Here is a 21,502-nt window from a genome sequence, read left to right on the forward strand (position 1 = left end):
GTTTCTCTTCCACTTTTGAATTCCCAAAGGGAATTCCTATTTCCAACTCAAATATTAAGCCATCGGCATAGTTTAAAAACTTCTCTCAAAATTCCCTGATTTCCAGACCATTCATTTATTTTCTTATTTGACACTTTTTAAATTCGTGATAGGTTGTATTATTAATCCCAGGCTTTCACATCCGAATTGTGCTTCCAAAGGTTCTGACAGGTTTGGCTGCTGTCACTTAACCAAACTGAAGGTGGTGGGGGTGCATTGGTTGGTTTGTTTCTTAAGATTTTGAGGCCTTTGGCATGCACCTGGGTGCAGCTCCTCTCTGCAGGCCCGCCAGCGTCGCACTGGTTTGCAGTGAAGACCTGGGACCCTTCATCTGAGGCATTCTTATCAGGTCTTGGCACTGAGTACTATTTGGCTTAACTTAGCAGAAAAAATACTAACTAATAATACAAATTTTCACAAGACACATCATAATTTGCTGCTTCTGTTTGTCAGTTCAGCCTTTCTGCTGGCAAGCGAAAAAATCTATGATTTTTAGAGTTGATTTGAGAGTTTAATTTACCAGTGTTACTGTTCACATCAGCTGTATCAGTCTGCACCTCTCAATCTTTCAACTTCTGGAGAATCAACATCTCTGGATTATTTAGCTGTCTACAAGAGGTCCACTAACGTACTCTTCATCTTCTTCTCTTCCTCACCTTGGTTCAAGTGTAAGTCTCAGACAACAATCGCTACTCAATGCAAGCACTTAATGAGTGCAGGGTTTTAAGTAACAGTACAGTACCATCTCAAAACAATCACTCTGAGCAGGTAGATCTTTTTCCTTTTTTTTTTTTTTATGAATAGTGGTTTAGAATGATACTGGTAGAACTTCAGCAGTGCTGTCAGCCCAGCAGATGATCTTTATTGCATGGGAATTTGTACGCTGAAGACTTTCCCATGGTAATGGCACACTGCATGATTTTGAGCTTCAATTTTGCCATCCATAATTTAGCAGTGGAGAAACTGGCTTCTCTGTGTTAACTGAATTGAACTGAAAATTGAATATAAAACCTGAAGTACTGTCACTCAGTATGAGAGCTGTAACAAAACACACTGTTGTCCTGTGCAGATGCCTTACTGAGTGACCCCAAGCCCCTTAAAGACACCACTAACAGAGCTGAAGCAGCAGGGTTGGGGTATGCTGGCCCACATGTGGTGCTCTGATGAAGCATCTGTGGAGGGCACCTCTGTGACCTGCCTTTCTAGAAGCCCTGTTCAGCACTTGTTAAAAAATACAGGATTTCCTCTGAACTATGCATGGTACCAGATGATTTTTGATGCGTATTATTTTGGAAGTTTGGTTTCAGGTCATCTGTGGAAGATGAATACACCTTGAAATGCATCAAGGAAAAATACAGAAATGCATTACATCATGCACTTGTATAACTAGACTTGGCCTGTATCTTAGAAAACCTCACTATTGTATGCAAAGTGTTGATTTCAAGGAAGCTACCACAGGGTAAAGCTGCTGGCCAGGCGAGCGGGACAGCTTCCCCATGCACCTGCCAGCAGCATTATCTGTTGACTACTGTAATTGCCAGCTGCTGTTCTTTCTCAAAACTTTCAACAGTGGCAAACCAAGGACAGTCAAGTCTACTTCAGTCCTGTAAACAGCATCTCAAGATGCCTCATTTTATGAAGAGCATTATTAAAACCAAGCTAGTACTTTTGAGTATTAGTAGGTCTACATTGTGGAGTAAGTGAATGTGGCCTCCCGTGATCTCATCGCCCTTATTGGATGCAAGCCATGGGACAGAAAAACAACCCACACAAAAACACAGAACTAAGGCCTTGATATCTGGGACGGAAGGTCAGGGGCACAGCTGGAGCACCGAAGCAGGAAAGCACGCTTACCTATGTTTATACCGTATGTGGAGCTAGCGTGATAAAACACATTCAGAGGCAGAGAGAAGGAAAAAGTACTAGCTCAGGAGGCAGACTATATTAAGGCTGCTCTTTGTGAATAAACGGCCTTTGGCTTTGCTTGTGCATGGATACAGAGTCCGTGTCGTGAATCACCACGCTACATCATCCATCCAGTTAAACTGGGTTGTTCTCTTTATTTCCATCAGTCTGCCACGGCCCCCAGTGAGGATGACAAGGCATCCTTTCGTAAGGCAGGCACTGCCTTAAGGGGTGACACTTCATGTTCGTGATGTCCGTGCCTGCTTCCGAGCGCAGTAACGCTGCCTGACAGAAACGAAGAGCTGTTAATGTCATCTAGAGCTGTCACCCACCCCATGCCCCAAGCGGGCATGAGGTGGCTGCACCTGCTGTCCCTAGGGATGGTGGCTGCTCCCACCCTGCATGGGAGGGCCCCTGGTGTTAACCCTGGCCTCTGGAAGTGGTAAAACGCCCCAGCTGTGACTAGAAATGCCGTACCCAGCCTGCCCTCCTCGGTCTAAGCCTGCGGTACGTGGCGAGCGGTGACCCTCAAGCGGCCCCAACATGGCGGAGGGCGGGGAGGGCGGTGCGGCACTGTTCTGCCCCACCCCGCCGAGGCGCCGCGCCCGCCGCTCTCCCTCCCGCTGGCCGGAGCCGGCGCGCCCCGGCCCGCCCTCGCTCCTGTGGCAACCGGCCCCTACCTGCCTCGGCGCGGCGGCGGCGGTCATGAGGGCGGCGAGCGGAGCGCAACCGGCGGCGGCAGCAGCCGAGGAGGCGGGCAGCGATGTCCGCGGCGAGGCGGCGGTAGGCGGGCAGCCCTGTAAGCCCGGCGGCGGGACCCGCCTCACCCTCATTCCCCCCCTGGCGTGTCCCCTCGGGGGAGTCGAGCCTTCCCCGCCGGCCCCTGCGGCCACCTCACTCGGTGGCCCTTCGCCTCCCCCGGCGCCGTCCACCCCGCCGCGGCAGGGGTGCGGGCAGTCCCTGTCCGGCAGGGACTCCCCTGCTGCCATGAGATGCCCTGGTCCCTCCTTGGCTCCTTCAGCGAGGGCACCTCCTTGGAGACCTCCTGCATGCGGGGCCCTGCCTTGGGCTGGTGGCACGGTTTGACCAGCGACCCCGTCCGCTGTGCCCTGGGGTGGCCTTGGCTCCTGCGCGGAGAGCCGAGAGCCGCCCCGCCGCGCTGCGGGCCGCCAGCAGCGCTCTGGGACTTACCCGCCACGGCCGGGAGTCGCCGGGGAGCGGCGCCTGGCTCGGCGTGATGGGGTAGTTGTAAATGGTTTGGCGTGAAGTGTGTGAAAGACCGAAGTAGAGCAGCATAAAATGACGTTACATTCGGCAAAGCACACTAGCATTCAGGGGATTTGAAATAACTGGTTCTTCTGTAATATGTTTTACTAACAGGGAAGAAATTTGTGCATGTTGAGCCATCTAGGAGAGGTAAAGAAATACTTGAAGAAGAGCTTTATTTTGGGAAGGAAGCATGCTATGTTAAACATCCAGTTGCAGGTAATCCTCCTTATCAGCAAATGGCAAGTGTTTGTCAGGGCAAGTGAAATATAAATTGTTTTGAGGAATTGTGGCAAAAGTATTGTTTTAAAAACACAGTCCAGAACATTTATTTAATAGTCTGGGGAACATTTAGAAACAGAATTGCATATAGTCTTTATTACTTTTTTTTTTTAAAGTCTGAAATTATAGGACCGTAGAGAACGTGGATAATTCCATATGATCTCTCTCCATTTAATAAAACAGAAACAAATGCCAAGCAGAAGGGAGGTTTTGTTACCTTTTTTCTTTGAAATAAGTGCTGTGGTTATTAGAATACTTTGTCCCCTTCTGCTGTTCAGAGCTAAAGTTGACGTTGAAAATAAATAGTTGAGGTAAGAGTGATAAAGGTGAACAAAGAACAGGAAAACAGTGAAAGCAATTAGAAAATCAGTCTGTTTATGCAGCTTAAAGGTTTGGGAGGGACTTGATTACAGTAGGCCAAGGAAGAAATGGAAGTCTTAAGAGGGAAAAAGGTGTTCTGTCTAGCTAAACTATTAACAGTTCTGAGAACTGGTGGTGAAAATGAGGTAAGATCAGAGTGGAAATGATTTGGTGTTTTTAACAAGAAGAGAACTTAGTGCTGGAACAATTTAACAAAGAACACTTAGATTCACCATTTTTAATACACACTTTAAATATTTTGTACTTCAACTGTTAGCCCTAGTCCAAGCTCATTTGCTGGTCTTGGTGCAGGAATGAGCCTGAAGCCACGTGACCCAGATAAAACAAAACTTACGCTGGTGGTCTCCTGCAGCCATAAGATCTATTAATCTAATTGTATAAAATTAATTTTTAGAAGTTTGTAATGTTTAAGGGTAGGTCATCTTATCTGACTGAATACAGGGTCTTACTGCCTTTAATCAGCCAAGCCATTATACTTTATTAGGTACCTCTCTGTAGAGTCCACTGAGGAAAGCTGGTTATTCCACAGCTTCCCTCATTAGTTCATTCTCGTGGGTGGTGTATTTAAAAAAAAATACTGATTAATAATTTGGATTTGCATTATTCAGCTCCTTGCTTTTCTTGGATATATAATAGTGGCTTTATTAGTATCCAGGATTTTCTTCCAGAGAAGGTATGTACACATATATTTGGTTTGGGCTCTTTATGTACTCTCACCAATTGTTTTTCCTCCTCTTTTAAAATGTGAATATCAAATCTGATCGTGGTGTTTCAGTATTTGTGTCACTAGTAACCTGTAAAGAGAATAATCTACTTATTTTAGAGCTAACATTAGCACTAGGACCTTGAATTGTTTGTCAGCTGTTACTCTTAAATCCATGATGCTTTTGCTCCACAATACAGAGTTCCCATTCTGTAGTCCCACGTTCTCTTCCACAGAGTAAATCTATTCCTTGGTTGTATCAAGTTGCATTTTGCTGGAATAAGCCCACCACTATATCTCCTAATTATTACATCTTCCACAAACGTAATACGGGCATTTTTGCCTTTGTTGCCAAATTCGGAAAATTTTGAAAAAAGTCTGGTTTCTCTTACGTAGGACTGAGACCCAAGTCTAAACTCACTTGAAGTTAATTTAAAGCAGTTGGATTCACAGACAAAAATGTACATAAGTGAGGAGATGTACTCATTCTCCTGTCAGATGTTAAGACTACTTGAACCTGCAAACACCAGTACTATGATTAGGCTCCTTAAGCAGTTACAGCACACACCTGCAAATTAATGCAGGTTGTTGCTGAGGCTCTGGTCATAGTAAAAGGAGAGAAAAGGGCACTTGGAAAACTGCAATTCTTCTGACTTTCCCCAGATACCTACTGTTGCCTGTGTTCTGCTCTAGAAGTGCCTGTTCTCTTCCTGTTGGCTGTAAAGGGGTTCTGGACAAGTAGCTGAACTGCAGATGTTAACATGGGTTCTGCCCAATCTGCTCACGTGCCTAATGTTACTAGAAGCTGAACACAACTATATTTCACTGCATCCAACTGCCAGTGGATCAAAATTGTCTGGAGTATTTCGGTCTGATCGTGTAACTGGATGCTACCATATATGTTCTCATGATTTCTGGGGAGTCCCCAATGAAATGAATGTTACAAAGGCTTAAACTACTAAAGATAATATAGAAACACTACAAAAATATTCATTACGGGAACATACAATATTGATGTATAACAAGCTCAGTATATAAACGGTGTGTATAGCATAATGTTATATGCATAGCGTAACAATGCTATGTGTAAGAAGGTCAAATAGGTGCTGGTGTACAGATTATTCAGCATGTACCTAGTGCCTTTTTCATCTGTATATATCTGGACAATTAGAGATGCTCCCCAAGTGGCCTGGGCTCTGATAAGGAACAGGTGTCAGTTTGGATAGTTGCTGCTTTACACAGTTTCGATTATTAGCAAGTTAATTGTTTTACATAAATTTGGTGGTTAGTAAATTGTAACCTTTCCACAAAATAAATTAGCTTTTTTGTTTTGCTTTGGTGGTATTGGTTTTTGGAGGGGTTTTTCTGAGGGGTTTGGGTTTGTTTTTTTTTGGGGGGTGGGGTGGGGTAGAGTTTGATGTTGTGCTACCTTTGTGTGAGGGCATTTGGTATCCCAGTATGACCAATAAATCACGCTGGATGCATTGATGGTATTACTGTTGTTTCTTATACATTATAGATCAGCTTCAGTGAGGACCCTCGTAGTCCTATGCTGTTTTACAGACAGTAGTGTCATATACCTTCAGCAACCTGAATTTTCTCTCTGAAGATATCAGTCTTTTTCATTAACTATGGAGGAAGATTATAGTGTTCTGTTTAACTGCTGATTACTGTATAGACCAAAGGGACTGTCTTTTAAATGTTACATTAATTCTAGAAGAAATTGAAGGAATCGGTTATAACAGTATTATTCTGACAAATTGTTAACAGTGGCTCTGGAAGGAATTTGGAGTGTGGAAAAGACTTGCTACATTGGAAGCCTGAAACCAGTGTCACAGAACAGAAACAGTTTACTTTTACAGCCCCAATTCTACTCAAGGCATGCAAGAATGAAAAGTAAGAGTCAATAATATGAAACTTTCACTATAACACCTCATCTTAAAATAATATTACCCCGCAATTTTATAGCTCATAGACATCTCACAGGACTGCAGATTACCTATATGGTCTTATAGTAATCATCTCCGGGCATCTTTCTGCAGAGCTAACCCACCTCTTCCTTTAGAGAGTAGCCAACAGACTTGAAATCTTTGCATAAGAAACCTGTTTAGGACTGCTATGTTGAGTCACATTATCTCCTTCTGAACCCTTTTGTAAATGTGTGGAATATTCACTTTTTTGCTACTGATAGGTGGTGTTGGTTTTGTATATGTAATGAACCTTACTTGTCTTTCTTAACATCCAACGTGTACAAGTTCAAACATTTGGAAAAGCCCTCCTCCAACACACCTCCTGAAAAGAGATCGATCTAGGTATCACTTCAGGCATTTTAGTATTTGCCTGCAGTGGTCAGCTGGTGTTCTGGGGCATGTATTTCTTTAGTTTGTGGAGCAGACCTATTCCTTATGAGCTTAGGGATTTCAGCATGATCTTCTTCGTGTGCCCACCTTCTCTCTTTCAGTGAAATGTATTAACTTTGTGGTAGAAGTTGAAAGCTTCCAACCCAAAGGAAACAAAGTTGTAAGAGGAATATTGTTAGTGCCATGAGCTTGCAGAATATATGAACTCAGTATATTTTGCCATTAAATGAAGCTCCTTCCCACATCTCAGGGGCTAGTGGTTTAAAAATACAGCTAGCTGCATGACTAGCACCTCCTGCTTCCTCTTACTCATGTGAGCTCTGGAGATGTGGCATCTTTGTTACAACAGCAGCGTGAATTAAGTTATTGCTAGTATAAGAAGCATTTAACCAGTACAGCCTTCTGCCACGCTGCCTTTACTCTAGAGTTACTATTTGTAGGAATATTTTGGTTACAGAGCAGGGCTAATCTATGCCAGTTATTAATCATAGTCACTTCTGGTATGTACTTAAACCAAGAAAATTTAGGCACACCATAGAAAATGCAACCAAAGACTGTCTCAGAGTTTTGAGATGTTGACATAATTTTAAAACTCATGTACCTGAGACTTCTAGTGAAGGCACGCAGAGTTTTCAAAGATCCTGATCTCCTCCGTTTCCTGTTAAAAGCTGTTCTTTCTTCACAGATCTTAAAAAAAGCCGTTTATTCAAATTGATTTAGGTGCTGAAATTTATGGGATCTGTTGGTTTTCCTATGAGAATTTAGATGTATCTTCATTCCCAGAGACTGCTGCTAGAGACAAGTGGTGGTCTCCTCACTAGCTGTGCTGCCTGTTTTGCAGCGGAATAGGCAGGTATCATAGGCAGGAAAGATACTGGACAGCAGAAAAACTGGAAGCAATCTGGCTTCAGCTCCAATACTCACCAAACCAGTTCTGTTCACGTACCCTCCTCTGTGTAAGGATCTGGGGAAGAAATGGAGTAGGTACAGGCTATGGAAATGGATTAAAAAGAAGAGGGGTTTCTAGAAAGATAAGCCTGCTGTGTTCGGTGCCAGAAGGAAAGGCACCAGCAAAAGGAGGAAGGACAGAAAAGGGGACTAAAGAGGAGACATAGAAGAGAACGTTGGGAATTTCTGAAAGTAACTGGGGAGGGGAGAATACATTTCAGCAGTAATGCAGAGATAGAAACTGTAAGAAATGAAGGGAAAAGATGTAGGAGAAATAAGTAGAGAAAAAGAAAAATACATCATTGTTGCTGAATTTACTGTAGTTAATGCATTTATTTTTGCTTCTTCTTTTTACTGCCTTTCCCTAAAAGCGAGTATTGGTTTGGGAGCTCGCTATGTGGTGTCTCATCCATCCTTAGAGAGCATCTTGGTTTTTTTACAGATTGCTGAACTTTAGAGCTGTGAAGACCTGAGCCTGTTTTGATGCGTTGAATCAAACATCAGAATGACTAGCTAGCTGCCTTTGGAAATGTAGATCTGTATTTCTAAGATTTTAAAGAAATTTCTGCTTGGATGGGGGGAGCTATTTTATCTTTGTTATTGTTTTATTCATATCCTCGTGCTGCCTTTTAATCTGATGTTGTAGTAGTCAAATCTGATCCATATTTCAGCCAGTGATGAAAATGTCACAATCCAAAGATTACAAAATGTTGTTGCAGACAAAAATGTGCCACTGTGAAACTTGATGTTTTCGTAGGCTTCTCTGTTGCAAAGTGATCCTAAGTTCCAGCAGAAGATTGTAATGTGATTGAAGAGATGCCTTAAAATGGCTTAGGCTGAGTCCATTCATTAAACAGAGCAGTTCAGAAGCCAAGAGTTTGTGATTCAATGTCTAGCCTGATTTAATAAAAGTTTAACATAATAAGCCTCTCATATATAGTCTCTGTATATGTAAGAGTTATCATAGTGTCAAAGGACCACAGAGGCAACATGGAACCTGAAATAACCAGTCACTTAACTCTCACTCTTAACTATTGGTACGGTGAGGTAATATTAAATGATCATTAGTTTGCTTTGTATTATCACACCACTTAGGAAACAAACACGGATCCTTCTAGGTACTGTATAAAACCAGAACAAAAGATAACTTCGAAAGGTCATGGATGACTGGAGGAAGTACTAGAGGCAGGAGTGGCATTTCCAGCTATAGAAGAGCCTCAGTGCTCTGGTAGCAGGTGAGAGGCTGGAAGCTCTCTCCAGCAAAGTGCCTGAGCCTTGCAGGAGGAAGTGAGGAGTGACAGTCGTTGGGGACTCCCTGCTGCTGGAGATGGAAACTCCCAGTTGCTGCCCCAATGCGCCATCTGGGGAGGTTTGTTGGGGGCTGAGATCTGGGATGATGTGGAAAGCATGCTGAGTCTTGTCTGGGCTGCAGACTTTTACTCCCTCCCGCTCTTCCATGCGGTCACCAATGATGCTTCTAGGGAAGATGTGGAGCATATCAAGCATGACTACATTGCCGTAGGGTGAATCACAGACAGAGGTGCCCAGGTGGTTTCTCCTCAGTCCTACTGGTGAGGGGGTAGGGCTGGAGGAATCGATGGATCCTGTAGGCCAACTATTGTTTGTACAGCTGTGCTGAAAATGGGGAGCTGGCTTTAATGACTGTGGGGTGTCTCTTCTTTGAGGACTAAGAACTGTTAGGAAGAGATGAGGTTCACCTGAACAAGTGGGACAAAAGCTGTGTTTGTAGCGTATCTAGAATGATCCATGATTGTTTCCTAAGTGTTGTGATAGCACAAGAAATGCATAGTTGTGATCATTTGCCGGGCCAACCCAGGGAGGAGAACTGTAAGTAGGAGTGATGGGAGGGAGATGGCAATCCACAATCAAGTGACGAGATGGTGGACCAGGCTGGTAGGCATGGTATTTCCTGTGTTCATGCTTAACAATCTAACTTGATGATCAGTCTTTGCCAGATTTCTAGAATAATTGTAGCACATTCTTTTCCAAATTAATAATGCTTAGCACTTATCCTACAGTTTTCATTGCCAGAATTCTTCCCAGACAGCACGTTTGTGGGATAAACAAGTGTTCTGGTCTTTTTAAAGGTGGGTATTGTATTGTGCAGTGAAAAAAATTAACTCTGATTAAAATCAGAGTTGGAGAGTTATTTATTCCCAGTGCTAACTCAGGCTGATAATTCACATCTTTCCTAAGGCGTAGAGATGGGATTTGTTTCTGGGGCTCCGGGTCCTAAGGAATCATCTAAACCACACTGAATATTGTTAAAAAGGAAAAGTCTCAGTGACAACTCTGTGAAGCTAGACCTTGTTTTCCTTTGCTTCTTTTACAGTTATCTGTGAATGAAATTAGATATTTGTTTTTTCAGTGTCTGGAACTCTTCTATGACACCAGAAGTTTCTTTTTATATCAGTGAGAAGGGGAACCCCACCCCCCTTAGCTGGCTCAAGTGAACGCTTTTGACGCTGAAAATTGCACCTGAGGCACTATTTTTCTCACTTTTTAGATGCAAATTTGGTCATGAACCACAATAATGGTTGAAAAACACCGGGTTTTCAGATAGAGGCTTTGATTAAGCTTGTTGCATCTGACTTCTGCACCTTACTTCATTTTTATTCTACTCCCCCTCTCCCTGCTTTCTCATTCTTAGCAATTTTTTTTTATAATCTTGTTTTAAAATTTTCCAAATGAAAAGACTTTCTAGGTCTATCCTGGATTCCTGTACTAGCTTAGATTTGCTGCAACAAAGGCAGATTTGTGATTCTCATTTGTGCCTTTGCTCCCTCTTCCTTTTTGTGCAAGTTGTAAGGTGGAGAAATGTCTTTTAGATCCTTTCTGCTGAATATTATATTTCAGTCACAAGGCTTGGGTAATTCTTAGCTAGACCAATATATTAATGTTCATGACCTTTTTGTGTCTCATCCTTCATTTGAATAAAACTAAGCAATTTTTAAAAATATAATAACACTGCATAATATTATAGTAATGGTATTAATATTACTATGTTTATAATATATTTACAATATTTTATTAAATGGGCTTTGGGGTTATTTAAATTAACTGTGCTTACATTTTAACATATTGATTTTTTACTGTCTAACTGTTCAGCCACCCTTTTCTCTTAGTATTTTTAATATTATTTAATTTCCAAACTAAACACTGCTGTTTTGAAAGACAAATGTTATCATTGCTTTCACGTATTAATAACAGTGTTCAAACACTGACATCTTTCAAAGGCTACGTCTACATTATCAAGCAATGAAGCACAACAGGAGTAGGTCAAGTTATTAATGCAGTTGGCGCTGAGAAACCCATAACTAGGCTATACGTGGTTCAGGAAATTTACCTCAAACTAGAGCTAGTCTTATCTCCTGGACTGAAACATTGCGTCGATGCTTGAGGTTTAAAGGTGTTTGAAGAAAAACCCTACCACAAACCCTTGCCCTCCGGCCTTGGGGGATGCTCACGGGGTAAAATGAGAGCATCAGAGCTGGTTGCACATCACAGCCCCTGCCACTGTTGCTGTGTAAGATGCGGTCCAGTGCTCCAAAAACCAAGGAAGCTTGAAATCCATCATAACCGCTAACAAATATCCACAGAGCCAAATTCAGACTTGCTGGTACACATATGTGGTTTTGGTAGGAAAGTTTTCTGCTCTGAGTTTCTTTGGTGTACAATGGTGAACAACAAAGATGTGTGCTGCAATGGGAGGTCGAAGAGCGTTCTGGGACAGGATCCTCCATCCACAGTGTGCACAGCACATTTGTTCATGCCTGTGCCTTGACCTGGAAATGCCAGTTTCACAGAGTTTTTATCCAACGCTACTCACAGTCACAAGTGGAACTGTTGCCAGGCAGAATATTTTAACACCACATTTGCTGCATGTGCAGTAACGTGGGCTTTTCTCTCCAGAAGCTGTTCATCCAATGAGCCAGGCATCAAGTTTCAGCTGAATTTTTTCTCTCTGGTCATATTTCAGGATTCTAAACTTCCAAACATAAAGATCATAATCCTGAATATGAAGCACTACATAATAAAATTACAGGCTTTTAAACGTCATGCTAAAATACAGTGTGCAATTTATACACAACAGAACTTTTATCACACTCATACAGAATTTAGGTTCCTTCTTGGCAAAAACTTGCATTGAAACCATGGGGATTATTTATGAAGAAGAGATTTCAAAGTCATTCTTAGTGTCATTTTGGTACCAGATAGCAGCCTGCTACTCTTTGTAGCTGATCACATTTTCTTAGGATGAAAAACTCCACAGGGTTTCCCTGGGTGGCAGGAGGCTGGCTTGATAGCTGCAGCTGAAAATACATTTTCCAAGTATCTTTTAAACTGTGTTTGCAAGACAGTTGACAAATAGCTTCAAAGACTTTTCTAGGCTTAAAATCTTCTCAAGTGTGACAAAACAGAGTGAATCAGAGTAGAAGAGGAAGCCAGCTGGGAAGCTCTAGGTGAAAACATTTACTGATGTTAGAAACAGCGAACATTTAACCTTCAAATAAGTAAAATGTTTTTTATTTTGCAACAGCTTCATTACTAACAGCCAGCATTTTATTTTAAATTCCTGGCTATCAGCAACAGTGGAGCTTACTGTGGTTTTCACAGAGCAGTTAAACCGCAGTTCCCCAATATGTGCATACAGTGCCAAGGAGTCTGTGTGGTCCTCAGTCTATGGAGCTATCTCCTGGGATGGTTGACCTCCAAAGCAGACAAAACCAGGTGTGTTCCCTCTGGAAGGTCTGCAGGCATCTTGCAATGCTTCATCATGTACTTCCCAGTGGCACGTATGGAGTTTTTCCTGAGTCACAGTAAGCAAAACTGCTTGACAAAGCCCTACCAGTGCAGGGTAGCTGATTGTGATCGTGTCACAGACCTGTGTCTTACATCAGAAATGAGGCAAACTAGAGCTGATGTGGGCTACTGCCAGGCTGGTATTTCTTCTCTATAAGATAAATGAGACATTCAAAAGGAGAAACTCCTCATCTCCATGGAAGTCTGAGGACACCTGACTTCTAACCTTGGTCCTGACAGTGAGATCACTCCTTGTATCCCTCTAGAGCAGCACATCAGGTCTTGCTTGTCAGTTTACTACACCAGAATTTCTAGGAGGCTGTGAGACTCTGAGATGAAGGCATACCTATCATTCCTTTCAGTTGTGACTATGATGAATATCGAACTAAAACATATTTCTGTGCTATCTCCCACATTGTGAGAGGTTTGAAGACAGATAGCAATAGCAAAACAATGGGATCTGTGATTTGTAAAAATTCTAAATTATGTCTTAAAAAGAGGTTTCATCGTGCTTTAGATATAAATTCCATAATGGCTTTTGAACTAGTGGACTACATGCAACATGTAAATGTTGGCTAGGCTTTGGAACTGGAATGGCTTAACATCAAATCTTCAAGCAATGGAAGTGAAAACTTGACTAAACAAAGGCTCCATCAAAGTCATATATCAATGCTGAAATTTAAGTTTCTGAAGGAAAATAAGAACTACCACTGCAGCTGATACAATCAAATTTTGTGAGTGAATCAGAATTCCACAGAAGTCAGCTGAGCTCTCCCACTGACTCCCAGATTTCTCACATTATCTGCAAAAATGTCTAAATAAACAAAATTACCAACAGAAGAGCTTTTGGGCCACCTTGAATCCTTAATTAAGGCAAACTAGGGATTGTGCTCATTTTAGGTAGCGTTCATTGTGTTGGATGGGCTCTGGATTGATTCTAGGCACAGCTCATGCCCTCAGGATTTGACTCTCCCTTAGCATTGTATGTCTACGTTTCTTTACAGTTTTCTACTGTGGCAAAATAGTTTTCCCAGGTTCCCATTTTGTAAATGAAACCAGTGTTATTTGTCAAGACAGATGCTATGTTTACTGCACCAGGAGACTTTTTTTGCTACTATTGGCTATTGCACTATTTTGCAGACAGTACTGAAATAGAAAGCAGTGTTGACATCTTGGCTCGTACAACCTCAGTGCAGAGAGGCCGTGATGAACTTGGAGTGAGCCAACAGAAACCTTGGGAAGTTCTGCAAGGAGAAAGAGCAAGTTCTGCATGTAGAGCAGAAAAATCCCATGCACTGGTACAGGTCGGGATCTGGCTGGCTGATAAACAGCCATGCTGCAAAGGAGCTGGGGTACATGAACATCAAGCTGAATGTGAGCTCTCCTACAAAATAAAGCAAGTCACCTGCTGAGCAACATGAAAAGTACGTCCAGCAGACAGGAAAGTAATTGTCCCCCCACTGGTGAAGCAGCACCTGGAATACTGTCTCCAGTTTCCAGCCTCCCAGTTCAAAAAGGATGTTGAGAATGGGATCCAGTGGAAGGTTACCAAGATGATGAGGGACCCTAGAGCACACAAGCTAAGAGGAGAGGTTGAAGAAGGTGGCCTTGTTCAGGCATGCGAAGAGGAGGTGAAGGGATAATATAATAGGAGCCAGCAACTACCTGAAGGTAAATTATGAAGATGATGGAGCCAGACTCTCTTTGGATATAACAAGGGACAACAGCCACAAATTACAGGTCGGGAGGGTCAGGGTTGGGCATTAGGAAGAAATTCTGCACTGAGAGGGTGGCGCAGCCCTGGGACAGGCAGCCAGAGGTGGTGTGGAGTCTCTGTCCTTGCATATTTTCAACACCTTGGAGCTAGTCCAGCCAGCACCTAGGTGGGCACCTTGGCTAGTACTGGCAGTGGTGCTCCTCCGAGTGTGAGGGCGGGTTTGTGACCTCCAGAGATTCCTGCCAACCAACGCTGTACGTTAGAGCAGAGGCAGTATGATACCGACTACAACCACAGCTGTTGGTGTTTCTTATATTTTATGATTTCTTACAACATGGACAACAGAAGTCTGCAAGCACTTTTATATACAATTAATATGTTACAACCTAGTTACTAACCTAACACCAACCTCACACACAACTCTCCTTTAGTTTTGGGGGTAAACAGGTTTGAATCACTTTTTCTACTAATATAGAGACAAGTCACAGGGCCTTGACCTATGTGGTGTGTAAAAGCTATGCTGCAATCCAAATGATCGGTGAGAATTTATGCCTGCTGTAACTCTGCTGCCTCCAGTAGATCTGTATGAGAGACCTTGGATCTATAGCTGATGGATATGAAAACACACAGTGTCAGAGCTGGAAAGTCTCCAGTTCTGTACAAACAGTCCCTGAACTGAATCAATGATCTCTTAGTTAACTAAAGCAAATGACTTGTGAAAAATATTTTGAGTCTATCCAATATACTTTTTCACACCAGCTCTTTGAAACTGGGCTGGAAGAAGTAATTTTCTGGTAACCATAAGGTTTTGCAATTTTTAAATAGCTGCGAGATTTTAAAATTTTAATTTCTTTTCTTTTAGTTTTCCAAATTGTTAATCCTTTTAGAGGTGCTTGAAACTATTTGAATTTGACAGGAATTCAAAGCTACTGTGGCTGCTGTCACTTTTGGGTTTTTTTTCTAAGTGATTTATTCAAACCTTCTCTCAATGTCACTCTCTAAATTGCAACTGTTTTAAAAGAAAATCCTCTGCATCTTCCAAAGTACTTCCCTGCAAGGCCACGGAATACAGCAGGTGAACCATAGCTCAGCTGGTGTGGGAAAACCTTTTGCCAGAGTTTAAAACCTCTGATTCTAGTTCAGGCATGGATGGGAAGAAATGGGAAGTGAGAAGGCGCATGGGAAGAAGTGGAGCCGTCCTGCTTTCTCCTGGGCAAGAGGGTGGGGAGACGTGAGATTGCGTCGGCCTTTGTGGCATGCATGGCAGGGCTCTCCTCTGCCCATGGTCCTCTGAGTCATTCTCCTGTCTGCACTCACAGGGTGCGGATGCCCCAAAGCCCTGTGCGAACCATCCCCATGACCCTTCTTTTGTGTGCTAGGGTCTGGGCTCTGGCCAGGGGGCCCTTCCCGAGTGCGGAGACACAAATTCCCTCTGCAGCCCTGAGTTGGGGATGAGCAACTGAGCAGGCTGGGAGCAAGGGCAACCACTGGCTGCAGCTGCACCCAGCTGCCCTAGTGGACACGCTGCCCGCGGCCACCTCAGCGACCCCGGGGCTGCCATTGCCCACACGCTGCCTGTGGCTACCTCAGTGACCCCGGGGCTGCCATTGCCCACGCGCTGCCTGTGGCTACCTCAGTGACCCCGGGGCTGCCATTGCCCACACGCTGCCTGTGGCTACCTCAGTGACCCCAGGGCTGCCATTGCCCACACGCTGCCTGTGGCTACCTCAGTGACCCCGGGGCTGCCATTGCCCACACGCTGCTCGCGGCCACCTCAGCGACCCCGGGGCTGCCATTGCCCACACGCTGCCTGTGGCTACCTCAGCGACACGGGGCTGCCATTGCCCACACGCTGCCTGTGGCTACCTCAGTGACCCCGGGGCTGCCATTGCCCACACGCTGCCTGTGGCTACCTCAGTGACCCCGGGGCTGCCATTGACCACACGCTGCCTGTGGCTACCTCAGCGACCCCGGGGCTGCCCATTGACCACACGCTGCCTGTGGCTACCTCAGTGGCCCCGGGGCTGCCATTGCCCACACGCTGCCCGCGGCCACCTCAGCGACCCCGGGGCTGCCATTGCCCACACGCTGCCTGTGGCTACCTCAGTGGCCCCGGGGCTGCCATTGCCCACATGCTGCCTGTGGCCATCTCAGTGACCCCGAGGCTGCCATTGCCCACATGCTGCCTGTGGCCACCTCAGTGACCCTGAGGCTGTCATTGACCACACACTGCCTGTGGCCACCTCAGTGATCCTGGGACTGCCATTGCCCACATGCTGCCTGTGGCCACCTCAGTGACCCCGGGGCAGGGCGTTGCCCACATGCTGCCGTTGCCCACATGGTGGCCCGCAGTCCCCTCAGCGCCCCCAGGGCTGCCATCGCGGTACCTGCCACACGCAGGGGAGGGGACGAGGCCCCGGAGCCCCGCCGGACCCCTGAGGACCGCTCTCCCCCGCGGGCGACGGGCGGCGGTCCAGCGCGGGCGGGGCAGGGCGGCACCCAGAGGCGGGCCGCGGCGGTGGGCGGGAGGCGGCGGGGCTGCTGGCCGCTCGGGGAAGACGGGGGGTGGATGGCCGGGCGGGGCGGCGGTACAGGCACCGGCACCTCCCCGCCGCCGGGGCAGGGGGTGGGGGCTGAGAGGCGGCGGCGGCAGCAGCCCCAGCCCCAGCCCCAGCATGCGCCGGCTGGCCCCGGCCCTGCGGCTGCCCCGCGGCGGCCGCCGAGGGCAGAGCGGCGGCAGCGGGCGGCCTGGATGGAGCCGACCCCGCGCCGCTGCCCCGCGGGGCGGCTCGCCTGCCCGCGGCGGTGGCGCCGGCGGCTGCGCGGCCGGCGGTGGGCGCTGGCGGCCGGGCTGCTGGGCGCCGCCGCTGCCCTCGCCCTCTACGCCTGCTTGCCGGAGCCGGCGGCGGTCCCGCGGGCCGCGGCGCGGGGCCACGTCGGCGGCGAGGTGAACGTGCTGCTGTGGTGGGAGCCCTTCGGCCGCCCGCGGCGCATGGCCGACTGCCGGCGGCGCTACAACATCACGGGCTGCCGCCTCAGCGCCGACCGGAGCCGCTACGGCGAGGCGCAGGCGGTGCTCTTCCACCACCGCGATCTGGCGCTTCACGGCGCCGAGGGGCTGCCCCGCGGGCCCCCGCCGCGGCCCCCGCGGCAGCTCTGGGTGTGGATGAACTTCGAGTCGCCCTCGCACTCGCCCGGCCTGCGGGGACTGGCCGGCCTCTTTAACTGGACCATGTCCTACCGGCGGGACTCGGACGTCTTCGTGCCCTACGGGTACCTTTACGCCCCGCCGGTGCCCCGGCCCTTCGTCCTGCCCCGCAAGACACGGCTGGTGGCCTGGGTCATCAGCAACTGGAACGAGGAGCACGCCCGGGTGCGTTACTACCGCCAGCTGAAGGAGCACCTCGCCATTGACGTGTACGGGGCGCGTGGGCTGGCGCTGGCCGAGGGCAGCATGGTGGAGACCATCTCGGCCTACAAGTTCTACCTGGCCTTCGAGAACTCCCAGCACACCGACTACATCACTGAGAAACTCTGGAGAAACGCCTTCGCCGCCAGCACTGTGCCCGTCGTTCTCGGACCCCGCAGGGCTAACTACGAGCGCTTCATCCCCCCCGACTCCTTCATCCATGTTGACGACTTCCCCAGCCCCCGTCTGCTGGCCACCTACCTAAAATTCCTCGATAAAAACAAACCCAATTACAGGAGGTATTTTGCCTGGAGGAAGAAGTATGAGGTCCACGTCACCTCTTTCTGGGACGAGCATTTCTGCAAGGTTTGCGAGGCCGTAAGGGCAGCTGGGAATCAAATCAAGACTGTACAAAATCTGGCCAGCTGGTTTGAAAGCTGATGTTCCTGGCAGGTGAGGTGTACCTAGCCAGCCTGTGCCAGCGGTGGACTGTGTGAAGGCATGGGGAAGGATGGGTGTCACAGAGATTGTTAGCCAAGGTAGCATGCAGAAGGCTGTCATCAGTGAGAGGAGCATACAGGTACAGGTAAACAAGCTGTGAAAAGCCTACAAAAGGAAGATTTTTATTTAAGTGCAAAATTTTGAAAGTACAAAGAAGCATCAGGCAAGATGATTCTCGAAGAGCAAAGTTAAATTTCCAGAAGTCGAACGGATCTGAAACCTTTACAGTTGTGCACAGCTCAACATAAATAACCGATGCCAAGATCTTCAGCGGTACAGCTGAAACCAATTTTGTCAGCTATGACAGCTTCCTGGACCATGAAACTTTCTTCGGCTTACAGGGGATACGTGATCATTGCTGGCTTTCTGTACTCCAAAGACAAAAGTGAATGTTTTTAACAGTGATTATTATGGGTGTGAAAGCTATTTGCAGACAAATTCTGAGCTGCAATTGTTGAACGTAAGAATGTAATGATACAGTAGCACTTTTTAGCAATGTTCAAAATGGCAGCAGCCAACTAATAATGCTTTTAGCCAAATCAGTTTAGGAAAAAGTGTGTGGAGGGGACTGGATCTGAGTGGAACAAATGGCTCAGATGATCTAGAGTATTTCTTCCACTGCCTACTGAAACCACAGGCACATTTATCCTGTGTGAAAGTGGAGAACTTTAAGTACAGGAAAAGGCAGGCTGTGGGAAAAAAGTTGGAATATTTCCACCCTTCCTTTATTCAGGAATTAGAAAATGTTTACAAGAATCTGCATGTTTTTCCCTGCAAAATTACTGACATTAAGGAAAAAGCAGGGAAAGGCTCAGAACTGCAGGGTTTCTATTACTATATTGAATATGTATACAGAAAGACTAACTTATTTCTCTAGTATCTTTAGACAGTCTTCTGGTGTAGTGATTGTTTTGGTTTTTAAAAATTCTGCCGGGTGACAGACTACTCAGAATCCTGCTTTGTTTTTTGTAAAATAATAAATACAAAAAAAAACCCCAAAACTCAAGTCCCAAATCACTACCTTTCAAAAAGAAAATTACTGTAGAGAATAAGATCTAGACTGTTGATAAAATACAGATTGTGTGAGGAAAGAATATGAAAAGGGAAAGTTTTACTGTTTTTTTTTTCCTTTTGTTTTGAGGGTTTTTTCCAGCTCAGCTTTTTAATCAATAAATGGGTTCCTAAGATAAAACTTGCTTCTCTCAGTGACTACCCCAAAGATTTACGGTATTTATTCCCTTTCGGTCATATTAAGGTTAGAAAAGGATTAGATTTGACTTGAGCAGTAAGGATGTCAGGTAGGTGCTTTTAAGATTTATGACCTGGCACCCTGCTGTAATTTATTTTAAATTAGATGTTCCCCATGATTAGGTAAGCATGGAATCAAGGATTATTGAAAAAAATCTGATAATAAATAAATTCATTAATAATTTGCACAGATTTACCAGATTGGATCTTGCTGGCTCCCATGTTAATTCACTTCTGCTTTTGTGCAAGGAAGGATGGCCGAAAGTACTTCATGAACCTTTCTGTTGTTCATGCCAGAGTTGCTGTAGAAGTTTTATTGGCAAAGCAGAGAAGACAGTCAACGCAATGAGGAGTGTAGTAGGGATGGTCCCTAACGCTACGTTTTCACCTGAACAGGTCTTCAGTGATTGTTCAAAGCAAAAGCATGTTCTTCATGACATACTCATCTGTTTCTCTACTAGTGGTTACTACTTCCAGAAAATTGGTTTTGACAATTCTAAAAATTTAAGTATAGCATTAACAGTAATAGCGAAGTGTCAGGATGATAGAATCTGTCTCCCTTTGAATTATCCTTTTTTTTCTGTTCAGTTTTTATCGCAGTTCACATAAATATATACAAAAACCTGATCTTAAAAGTGAACTAATATTGAAGATTGCACTACATTTTATCAATCTGCTGAAACTAGTCACTTTTTTTTTAAGTCTTAAATTTATTAGCATTTTCTGAAAGTTGCCAGGCACAGTTCTTCCCTGTAATCATTAGTAATGCCACAGGCAGAAGATCAGGCTACAGGAGCATGAGAATTTCCAAAGATCACAACTGGTACTTTTTTCTCAGCCTCTCTAAGAAAAGCAGTTGAAATCTTTTATGAACTAGAGTTTTGTAAAGTTCAGAAAAGAGCTATGCAATAATTAAAGCATCATGTTTGAATAAGATGTTCACAGCTGTGCTGTATTTGTAAGTTACACGTTGAGTATATTCAAGAATTGCGTAATGAAAACTGCAGTCTTGTAATAATTATTGCAGAGCTCTTGCTTTGGGATAAAACAAGCTTTTTCTAGTTTCATAGTTCTTACGTTAGTGTTGCACACTTTCCCCTTTAGATTAGGGAGGAAATTAAGCCCTGGCCTACAGCTGCTGAAGTCAGTAATACAGCATCTCTATAAATCTAGTTAGTGTTTTGGCTCGTCCGCTCCACACGCTAACAGTTAGTGTTCCTGTTACAAGCTAAGGCCTGGCTTTTGTAATTCACTTAGTAGAGCCCAAGTTCAATGGTGAATAAAAAGTTTGAGCAAATTGGATTGTAGATGAGGTAGCAGACTCCACAAGATATTGCAGGTGATGTATATAATCAATCTGTAAAAATGAAGCAAATGTATTTTCTATTTTAAGTAGAAAAAACTTTTTGAATATGTTTGATAAAGTGTTTTATTCCATCCCTTAAAATATTGGGGTGGAGGGAGAGAAAGGAAAATAATATTCTTCCGGTTTCTATAAGAAGAAGAAATAATAGTACTTTCTGATTATGGTATAAATGCAATAGAGAATTATGTGATCCTTTAAGTTACATATTGTATCTCAGGGAATTTTATACTGTAAAGTCTCTTAATCTTCATAGAATGAAGTAACTTTGTATTAATTATTTAAATTGACACTCAATAAAACTAAAGAATGGAAGTAGCACAAAATGACCCTCTTCTTTATTTCATCTTCTTTCTGTGTTATGGAAGCTGTAGAAGACTGCTTTTTAAAGAGAATTAATTTCTTTCCATGTTTGTTTAATCAATATAAGTGGCTGATTGTTCTCAAAGTAGTCAGACCATCTGAGGTTAGGAATGAAACCTGGTTTGCCAGGACAAAAATATTTTCATAGGAGAGGATGTGCTGAGTTATTTTCTGCATGAAAAGGAGCATTTAT

The 21,502-nt window shown here is 44.9% G+C and overlaps 2 protein-coding genes across 3 annotated transcripts; both read left to right on the forward strand.

The window, feature by feature from the left end:
• The first annotated feature begins 2,525 nt into the window (after positions 1-2,525).
• C1H11orf97 (chromosome 1 C11orf97 homolog) lies at positions 2,526-8,809 on the forward strand. Of its 2 annotated transcripts, XM_075081473.1 has the most exons (4): positions 2,563-2,743; positions 3,325-3,429; positions 6,347-6,472; positions 8,327-8,809. In XM_075081473.1, the coding sequence occupies exons 1-4, from the start codon at positions 2,650-2,652 to the stop codon at positions 8,332-8,334; spliced, it is 333 nt and encodes a 110-aa protein (XP_074937574.1). In that variant the 5' UTR covers positions 2,563-2,649; the 3' UTR covers positions 8,335-8,809. The 2 variants fall into 2 exon arrangements, with proteins under 2 accessions (XP_074937579.1, XP_074937574.1); XM_075081478.1 differs by lacking the exon at positions 8,327-8,809 and having other exon boundaries at positions 2,526-2,743; positions 6,347-6,486.
• Positions 8,810-17,067: 8,258 nt separating this feature from the next.
• FUT4 (fucosyltransferase 4) lies at positions 17,068-21,262 on the forward strand. The gene has a single exon (XM_075081494.1). It carries the CDS (start codon positions 17,178-17,180, stop codon positions 18,273-18,275), a length of 1,098 nt encoding a protein of 365 aa, XP_074937595.1. The 5' UTR covers positions 17,068-17,177; the 3' UTR covers positions 18,276-21,262.
• Positions 21,263-21,502: the final 240 nt, after the last annotated feature.

This window comes from Phalacrocorax aristotelis, chromosome 1 (assembly GCF_949628215.1).
Source record: "Phalacrocorax aristotelis chromosome 1, bGulAri2.1, whole genome shotgun sequence".
Taxonomy (NCBI): Eukaryota; Metazoa; Chordata; class Aves; order Suliformes; family Phalacrocoracidae; genus Phalacrocorax; species Phalacrocorax aristotelis.